This window comes from Antechinus flavipes, chromosome 1, assembly GCF_016432865.1.
Source record: "Antechinus flavipes isolate AdamAnt ecotype Samford, QLD, Australia chromosome 1, AdamAnt_v2, whole genome shotgun sequence".
Classification (NCBI taxonomy): Eukaryota; Metazoa; Chordata; class Mammalia; order Dasyuromorphia; family Dasyuridae; genus Antechinus; species Antechinus flavipes.
In genome coordinates this window covers 261,819,046-261,829,581 of record NC_067398.1, presented here as the reverse complement: position 1 = coordinate 261,829,581, position 10,536 = coordinate 261,819,046, and the positions used below count along the sequence as shown (strand labels likewise).

At 30.3% G+C, this 10,536-nt stretch overlaps 1 protein-coding gene across 7 annotated transcripts in view; it reads left to right on the top strand.

Annotated features, from left to right (window-relative positions):
- Window positions 1-10,536, top strand: part of LOC127564421 (small integral membrane protein 10-like protein 2A) — a 48,737-nt gene that overhangs the window by 25,948 nt on the left and 12,253 nt on the right. For 4 of the 7 annotated variants that reach the window (XM_052000955.1, XM_052000952.1, XM_052000954.1 and 1 more), the window contains exon 3: window positions 1,269-1,369. The exons of 1 other annotated variant lie outside the window; for it this stretch is intronic. In XM_052000955.1, coding sequence (XP_051856915.1) covers window positions 1,269-1,369 — 101 coding nt within the window. Of the gene's footprint in view, window positions 1-1,268; window positions 1,370-3,532; window positions 3,696-5,796; window positions 5,843-10,536 lie in introns of those variants that run through there. 2 more of the 7 variants (XM_052000956.1, XM_052000957.1) reach the window with 2 other exon arrangements.

Here is a 10,536-nt window from a genome sequence, read left to right as displayed (position 1 = left end):
ATTTTTTATTTATGTTTGGAAATCATAATCACTTTTGTGTCACATCAAAGCAGATTAAGGGATAATTATTAAGTTACAAACTTGTAGACAATAAAAAGCAATTGAGAAACTGTTAACTTTTAAAATTTAGGTCATTATTGCTTTTATGTCTGCTTAGTTTATAAATAGAGAATCAAAATTTGTTTTAGGCCTTAACCTAAATTTCTTACTGCTCTAAATTCAGAAAGAACTTTTACAGTACAGTATTTTCACGTGCATAATGTGAAATATTCTCTAGAAAAATTTCTGCACATTTCCTCAGATTTACAAACCAAAAAAGCCACACACAAAAAGCTTCCCCCAAACCACCACCACCACAACAAAAATCATCTTTTTCTGACCTCTTGAGCAGAAGAAAATAAAGGCCTTTGTTGAAAAGTGCCTGAACTTATAGTCTGAAACAGCAATAATTCTGTAGTCTGTAGTTTGTAGAAAATAAGGGACTCAGAATGAAAGCTGTAGTGCCTAAGCATCCCCCTCACACCACAGTTTGGCAGTGACAGAGAATGCAAAATAATTCTGAATTCTGAAACTTAAAGTTTAAAGAATTATTTCTCCTAGTGGAATATTCATTTATTTTAAATTTTTATTAATTTCTTTTCAACATTTCATGTTTATCAAGGACTAAGAAAATCTAATTAGGTGAAAATACATGTTTCCTTACATTGCACTTTATCCTACATATCTTATTCATTGAGAACAATTTGTTTGCACTACTATAATTTCACTGGAAAAGAGTTATTTTCAGTGGGCATGTCTCCCAAGGAAAAAATGCTTGGGAAAATAATCTCAATGGAAGAAGCTTTCACTCATTTTTATAAGGTAATTTTAATAATACAAGTAAATATCTATACCAGCTCTGAGGCTTGTTGTATTTGGAGAAAATACTTTTTAAACAAAAAAACCTTTTGACTTAGTTAGTATACCAACTTTGTAGCCTTGATAAAAGTCAAACATGGGAATTAGTCTTGACAGGACATTTGTTATCTACTAAGACTGAAAAATTCCTGATCTTTGGAATTTCTTTTACTAGATAGAGCACAAGCTGTGTAGTTTTATAGCATTTTCAGACAGACTGTACTTCTGTATAGAATATATGGTAAATTTTATTTTTAAATTGTTTGGTTACCTAATGACATAGGGATATTTTTCTAGAGCAGCTGTAGATCATCACAGTATTAACAAAATAAAACATTCTGGTTAATTGTTTAATGCTTTTTGAAATTTAGTTTTATAAAGCAGTGGTCAGGAGCCAGCCTCCTCCTGGACTACCTAGCAAGAGTTCTGTTTCTGCTACTAGAAAACAAAAAAGTGATCTGTTTAAAGAAAGGTAAGAAAACTGTCCTTATTCTGACTTTTTAGAATATGCCCTTTTATCATGTGTGAGTTTTCAAAAATGATGCATCATTCCTTTTAAAAATATATTTAAAAATATAATTATACAATACTCACGTATTTTCAGGATCTCAAATTTTGTAGTGTCCCTTCTTTCATTTAAAATCTCAGGTTACTTTGACAGTTTTATTCCTTGTAACCTTCAGGGGAGTTTAATAATTTGCTATGCTTTTAGTTGTCTTTTTAGAATTCTTGCTTTTGCTAATTTTGGCAAAGATTAAGAACTAAAAACAATGACAGTCATCTTCTGGGAATGGTTCAACAAAAGGATAACTTTTAAAATATATATATATAAATTTTATATTCTGACTGATGATCATTAGGTATCTATCACATGCCCACTGGTTTTAGATTATTATTTATGTAAAAATTAAACAGGCAGCAGAAATTACAGCTGGAATGAAATGTGATCAGCTTTTATGGAACTCTTTTAGGAATGTGTCAGCTAAACTGTCATATTTCTGGAGTTCAGACCCGGAAGAGAATCTTTATACTTTTTAATTTTTCTAAAATTATAGTCTGATGACTGAATACTTTAGAATCTGATAATGTTTCACTGTACGATATTATCACATTTGGAGGTACTTTTGAAATCAACTCTTTTTCCCAGTGTCATTATAGTGAAGATTTTTTTTTTTTTTTAAATAAGAAAAAGTTCAATCTCATTTCATGGCTCAGTTAAAGAATTCTTGAAAGATAGCTTCACCAGGAACAGAGCTCATTTGTCAGTTTGCTTCATGTTATAAATATTGCACCCAAACTTTTTTTTTTTTTAATAAATTGCCTCAGTAGGGGTAGAGTAAGTTTTGTTTTTCATGGGTTGGCTGAAAAAGTATTTTCTTCCAGCACTCTTGACCCTGATGAAATGAAGTGTGTATTTTTCGGATGTAAATCCTTTAGGAGTCAAGGGAGAGGAAAGCATAGGCATAAAAATGTCTATTGTAATATCAGGTGAATATCTTTCATATGAAAGGACTCTTCTTCAAATGTATAAGAATGCGTATTTTTAAAAACCCTCTTAAAGTAGAACTTTTCTTCCTTGGCAAAAGAGGAAGCATCTTTGGCTTTTTCAAATGTTTTGGTATCTTTTTAGTATTTCATTTAGCATGAAAATGAGACAACTTCTTTTGTTAAATATTCTTTCATAATGTTTTTTTTAGTGTTGTGGGGAAAGAAAGGTTGAATTAGGCATATAATCTTATTTTCTTCCAATACCATTCTACCCATATCTCTGTTAGGGTCAAAACCAAACTTATGTTGTATTTAAACCCATCCGATTATAAAATTTTGTCATTAGTTGTTACCATTGTATATTCTGAAACTTTTTTCTTATTATTCCCACCAAATTAAAGTTGATTATTTAGCTCTTAACAACTGGAACAAGCCATAGTTGGTGAACTTGTATAAACTTTGTGTGTTCATTTAGAGCACTCATAAGCAGCCACATTGAATTAAGATTGATTTTTGTCTACAGAAAAAGATGTTTACAACTTTATATTGATTTTTAGCATTTTGTTATCTAACATTTTTAATGAGATGCCAGCTTATTTCTGTAGTAACTTTAAAATTTATTGTTCATATGTAAAAGTAGTTTTTTGGCAATAGTGCATTTCCATAATACTGAATGCTATAAAGGACTTAAGATAATGCTCATCTGTGCCACGAGAGGGAGCCAGGCATTCAGTTTTGAGATTATTTGCCTAAGTGATGGCCTTGTTTTTTTTCTGGTATTCTTAAATCCAAATTCATAACAATTCTGCATTTACCTTATATGGATTGTTACTTTGTTGAGTGTAATGTAAAAAACCCTTACAATAGGACAGTAACATTGTAAATGTTAAATAAAAACTAATAGATAGTACTGTTGAGGTGTTTTTTAACAAGGAAAATAAAGTGTGTTGGAAACATATTATGTATGTTTTTTGTATGGAGAAGCATTAAATTATAAATTAATTTAAATGTAAAATGTTGACATATTCTGTATTAGTATACGGATATTTTCTGAAATTTATTTTTTGCTATCTTTTCCTCATACTTTCTTACTTTGCCTCTTTTAAACTGGTTTTTCTACACACATTTTTTTCCCTACTGAAAATAGTGCCATCCCACACCTCCTTCATTGGTCACTGGATTTCTAGGAATCCTTTTTCTCCTTAGACCTATAGCCTTCTATGAGGGCTCCTTGGAAACACAGTAAGGTAAGTTGGTACACACCATATACTCTATAACTTTTATAAAATCCTCATCTTTGAGTGTGGCACAATGTTTAAAATATGACTTTATGTTAAATATTGTGTTCACTAAAATTTTTTATCAACTTCACGTAATGGTTTTTCATGGGTCTTTATTTTGAAATAGTTTTAGAAAAGTGTTTAGACTGAAAGTGATTTACTTCTTAGTAACTTATGAGTAGTGCTTAGAACTTAAAAATAATACATGTTTAATCAACCATAATTTCTTCCTCTAATTTCCATTCTCTGACATTGTGGAAATTGAAATGGGACCATTTCATCATTTGATTAAACAAGAATGATTATTCAAGATCTTAATCTACAACACAGCTTACTTTGAAAATTCTTCCTATACTGTTTTACTTACAAAAAAGTGAAATTTAAGGTATAAATCTTTTAAAAAAATTTCTCCGTTATATTGAAAGGTTCTTTTTATATTTCTCATTTTATAGTAATGGAGAAGAGATCTTAAAATTCTTTTGAAATCATGTATTATATAATCTACATTTACTGTTTTTTTAAAAAGGAAAAAACAAAATTTGTTGATGTGTTGTTTTTTTTTTTTAACCTCAATTTAGTAATATGGACCATCATTTTTTTTTAAAGCAATTTTTTTTCTTTTGCTGCATTCCTCCCTTGGTAGATAAATCTAAATATTTCTTTTCTGCATGAGGAATAGTAAATATGAATAAAGAAAATAAAGAAGAAATTCTTAAATACAGATAAAAGTTACCACTTCTACTTTATGCTTGATTCATATCTCCCTTAACCTGAAAGCCTTTGGTGGTTATCTTTTCAGTAGTTTTTAGGACTTTTATTTTTCCTCTCTTATCCAAGGATAGAATTTTTAGATAGGATTAGGATTTGTGCTTTACAAAATAAGAAAACAAAGCTCTGCTAAAAAGATACTAATGTCATTTCAAGATACTAAGATTATATGTGAAAAAGTTTTATTTTTAAGAAAATTTGTGGGTTTTGATGATATAACCTAAAACTGAACTTTTCTTTATATAAAATTCACTGGCCTTTTCTTTTACATTTTACTTTTCATGATAAAACAAAACTTTTGTGCTCTCTTTTTCCTTTTTTGACCAAAGCTGTGCTTTCAAAGGCATAGGGAACTCTTTATGAGGAAAATATCTTTATCAATATCAACACCTAGTGTATAACTTTTAAGTCTGAGCATTTCTTGGGATACTATAAGTTATATATATGTGACTTGACTAAGGTCACATAGCCAGAATGTGTTAGAAATTCCATGTTTCCTGGATTCTGAGACCAGTTCTGTTTCTACTACTCTATGCATTTTTTCTACTATTCTTTTTAAGATGGAAAATAATACTAAGATTTTTCTAATACTTAGAAAATAGTACATGACTATTTCATAAGTTTTTAATCTTTGCTTTATACAAAAGTTTGTTTTTGTCTCTTTTTCATACTTTTCCTTAAAGTTCATTTAATATTCTTTTAGTTAATGAATTCCTATCACTAACATGAAGAACTTCTTTGATTACTTACTGTACTTATTTCATTTCCCTTTCTCTCAAATTCCTTTTACAACTTTTTCAATATTCTGAAAATTTATATTAACCCTCTTCCCCAATTTTATTGTCTTAAATTACAGTCATTTTACATTTCAGAAGCTGTCAGTTTCTTTTCTTTAAGAAAATAAATATTCAAGTATGAAGTTGTATGTTAGAGTAAATGATGACACATCTGTGCATCAGAATATGGCAGTTAATCACATCTAAGATGATTCATAAGAATATTATGTACCCTACAGTACAGAGAAGCTTGCAAGATCAGGAAGTTATGTGGATAATTAAAATATCAAAAATTTCCTACTAATTTAAAGAATAACTTAAAAGTATATATCTTTCTAGAACATTCTTGTTGATGTTATAAGTTTTTTCTATGATTTGCTTTCCCTTTTTCTGCCTTATCCCAGTGAAATGCCTTCTCACAAAATTAGGATTTGGTATTTGTATTCTACCAAAAAATTCATTCAACTTGCACTCATAAGCAGGATGTAAGTGTTTCTCAACCAAGTCTGAAATCTCTAAGATAGTTGAGAGAAGACTCATTCTCAGGAAACTTGTGGCTGATTTATCACATTTTTTTAAAACTTCAGAATCACACAGAGGTGGAATATGGATTTGAAGATTTTTGTAGGATTTGTAAGTATACTGTAATGATACACTATTTTAGCATTAATTTTTTTGTTATGAACTTGACCAACATTGACAAATTTCTACATACTAATAAGGATAAGAAAGGATGATTGCATCTGAAACTACTAATGTTTATTTTATATATAGCTTAGTTTTTAAAAAAATATAATTAAAAATATTAGTTCAAAGTTGTCTTGTTTGTCTTTGTGTCTCTCTGAATTTTTCAGTTCACTTTTTTTGGGGGGGAGGGGAAGGGGGCATTGCTATCACTAGTTTTCTGCTTTTTCTTGTAGTAAATGAAAAAAAAAAAAGAATCTTGTGATAAATAAGTATAGTCAAGCAAACGAATCTATGCACCAGGCTTCTGAGTCATGGATAGTCTTTGAATTGGTCAGTTATTGAACCTTTCATAGTTGTTTTCCTTTACAATGTTGTATAAAATTGTACAAATTCTTCTCATTTGTCTGTCTTGTCTCCATCTAGATTCTATGTATAGAAATAATTCTTATTTCACTCTACATCATGGCATACAAGTCTTCACAAGTTTTTCTGAAACTATCCCTTTCATTGTTTCTTACAGCACAGTAGATATTATTCCATTACATTCATATACAATATTTTGTTTAGACATTTTCAATTAATTAGTATTCCTTATTTTCCAGTTCTTTGGTATAACAACAAAAACTGCTATAAATGTTTTTTATAGATAAAGAATCTTCTTTCTTTTATCATCTTTGAAATATGTACCTAACTTTGACTTTATCAACAGAAATGCAGTTCTGCTTTGTATTAAACATTCACATTCATTTCAACCTTGATAGGCTCTAAGATATTTTGTATTAAACATGCAAAAATGATATCATTAGTTCTTTTCCTCGTATTATTTAGATATTGAAATATATTGGAAGGTGGTACAAGGTAGATTACAATTACATGCCATTATACATGCTGTAAACAGCAATTGTGGTAGAAAGTCACAATTCACAATGGAATGGAGGAACTTAAAATGAGTCTTGAAATGTGTCCCAAAAGTCTTAGTGTAGTTTTAAGCTTAAAATAGTTTAAAGTAACATTTGCAATACAAATACTTTACAAGTTTTTAATGCTGTTTTTTTTTTTTCACCACTTATCCAAATCTTACCAGCTCATATCCTATTCTCCATGAATTTCATCAGGTCTTTTGAAAATGATGTTGACTTTGAACTCTTATGGCCTTTATTGTTACTTCTTGCCTTTTACTTGCACTGATTATTCCCTACTACTTCTTTATTTTGTTTTCTCATGGGCCTGTCTTAACTAGAAAAGAATCATACTGAAGGTAGCAACTTGATTATATTTCTTTTTATTCCTGAAGCACTGCTTTTTACATAATGACTACTCATCTCTCTGAGATATTTAAACCAAAGGTGATTGTTTTGTTTCTTGTCTTCATGGAATATCTCCTATTGCAGTCTGCCCTGCACCTAACTTAGAGAAAAAAAATTACCAAAAATATGAAATTAGTTTTGAGTTAGATTTTTGCATTGCTTTTATGATATACCTGCCATTAAAACTAAGTTGGAGCTTAGTGACTTTAAATGCTAAATTGGAGGTTTTAATTTGATTTGGAATCAAATGACATTTTATTATTAAATTAGATATCAAATAGTTAGTTGCTGGATAGAAAAACTATGTGGAATGAAAGATAATAGAAATTGTGTAAAGGATTTGAAAAATCATATTTTCTTTAAGTTGTTGGCATTCTGTTAAGAAATTATCAATCAGATTATTACTTCTAAGGTTGAGATGTTACTGGCATTATTGTATAGTTCAGAAGCAGTAGTTAGCTAAGGATAAATTATTTTTATTTATATTTGACAGATTTTAAAATTTCTATTTGACAAATCCAAAGGGAAATCAAAACATCACTAATTCAATAGATTGTTTATGGAGAAAGTCATGATAGGTACCTTCAACTATATTTCTTTATTTCTTTTTTTTGCTGAAGCAATTGGGGCTAAGTGACTTGCCCAGGGTCACACAGCTAGATAAGTGTCTGAGGTCAAATTTGAACTCAGGTCATCCTGACTTCAGAGCTGGTGCTCTACCCACTGCGCCACCTACCTGCCCCTCAACTATATTTCTAAAAGCAAAAGAAAAAGATTTTTTTTAAAAAGCCCATTAAAAACATATTTCCTAAATGGACTGAGAATAGCTGTTTACTAAAAGACAGGTGGGTAAGTACAGCTGATCTTGGCTCATCAATAGCATCACACTTTTATAGTACATTAAACTGTCTTAGTTGAGCAAAACTTATATTTTAAAAACTTTTATTTGTTTTTTGGGCAAATGCCATACATTCTTTCATTTAGTTTTTCTCCCATCAGTTTTCCCCTATCAAAAATATAAGCTTATATAAATTCTTACTTCCTGAATTAGAACTTTTTTTTAATAGGTACATCTGGGTGATGGTGAGCACTGGCTAATGTCAATGAAGATAACCTCTAGCTAAACTCAAATGTTTAGGCTTAGTTCAGATTTTAGTCATACCATTTATAAATGGACAGAAAAATGGCAACCTCTTTATGATAATGAAGGTCTTTTATACTATTTTAAAAAAATTCTCATTAGTTCATAGAAGTTTAATAGTTTAATAGGAGAGTTCTGAATACAACCACTAAACAAGTGATGAGTTAATGTTTGTGATCTTTTTTTCCATTTTGATTTTTCTTATCAAGTAGAAACCTGGTTTTCAGTTCAATTAAGTTTAACAAAGTTATATTAAATACCCACTCTATGCAAAATAAAGGCAAAAAGAAACCTTTCTCAAACAGTTTTTACTCTGCTGGTGGATGTAACTTATAAATTAATAGATTTAAAACAAGATAATTTGAGAAAAGAAAGAACACTAATAACAGGAAGATCAGAAAAGGCTTCCTATAGGAGGTTGTACCTGAGCTGAATCTTGAAAGAAGCTAACTATGCTAAATTAAACCAGACATGGAAGACTGTCTCTACACAGATTTGGAGGGAAAAGATAAAATGCTGTGTTTAGGGAACAGCAAGTAAACTAGTTTTACTTAAAGATTTTTGTGAAAAAAGTAATTTTTTCTGGAAATGAAGAACAGATCCAATTATTCAAGATTTGAATGTTATTAAGTTGTCAGCTTAAAAGTTAACTCATCACAAATATGCTTTAAATTTATATTAGTAAATCATTGTGGCATTTCCATAAAATATTGAAAAATCAAAAACTATTTAAGCACTTGTTATGTACCAGTCATTCTGTTACACTAAGGACACAAAACGAAGCTATAGAACCTAGCTATAGATTTAGAGCTGGAAAGGAGGAAATGGATTATGTGAGTTGTCCGGCATTACACAGTAGATATTACAGTGAAATTTGGAGAAGATACAAATCTAGTGTACTCTTGTAATTTATATTTTACCATGGAAATAGTAGTATGTGTACAGGTGAATAAGTACACTGTAAATTGAAGAGGGAGAGGATACAACTGGGGACATTAGGAAAAAGGGAGTCATGGAAGAAATTTCTACTTAAATTGAGCTTTGACGAAAGCTAAGCATTTGAGAAATAGGAATAAGGAACAACTATATTCTAGCCAAAGGGAATAACTTGAAGTGAAAAAATGTAGAGTTCTGAGCCTAGTACAATTTATATTAATATATGCAGGAATATATTATTAAATAGGCTACAATCAGATTATGAAGGGCCTTAACTGTCAAGCTGAGGTAGGTGGAGTCCTAGAGGCTCATGAGGAGATCATTGAGGATTTTTGTACAGATGAGTTGCATGGCCAGGTTTGTAAAAATCAAGTATCTTGGTGACTTTGTAGAGAAAATGGATTGGAGGGGAAAAAGACTGGAAGGAGGGGAATATTTGAGGACAATATTATACTCATATGAGGAGTGATAAAGGCATGAACTTGAGCAGTAGTCATACTCCATAATAATATGGAGATTAAATTAATAGGATTTAACAACTGATTGAACAAGGAATCAAGAATCTAGGGTAAATGAAAGGATGGTACTAACTTCATTAGAAGGAAGTTTGGGATAGGGGAAAAGATTCTTTTTGTTTTTTAGAAATGTTAACTTTAAAATGCTGACAACATCAAGGCAAAGAAATAATAGGCAATTGGCAACAAATGAGAGTAGTTTAGGAGACAGTGCTGATAATATACTGAATTTGGGAGTCACCTATATAGAGATAATTGAATTTAGCGAAGTTTATGAGATTACCAAGGAGGACGAAGTCTTCTAGGATGGAATTTCTTTTTCTTTTTATTATAACTTTTTATTGACAGAACATATGCATGGGTAATTTTTTTTACAACATTATCCCTTGCACTCACTTCTGTTCCGACTTTTCCCTTCCCTCGCTCCATCCCCTGCCCTAGATGGCAAGCAGTCTTATACATGTTAAATATGTTAAAGTATATCCTAGATACAGTATATGTGTGCAGAACTGTACAGTTCTCTTGTTGCACAAGAAGAATTGGATTCAGAAGGTAAAAATAACCTGGGAAGAAAAACAAAAATGCAAACAGTTGACACTTATTTCTCAGTGTTCCTTCTCTGGGTGTAGCTGATTCTGTACAACATTGATCAATTGGAACTGCATTAGATCTTCTCTTTGTTGAAGATATCCACTTCCATCAGAATACATCCTCATGCAGTATTGTTGTTGAAATGTATAA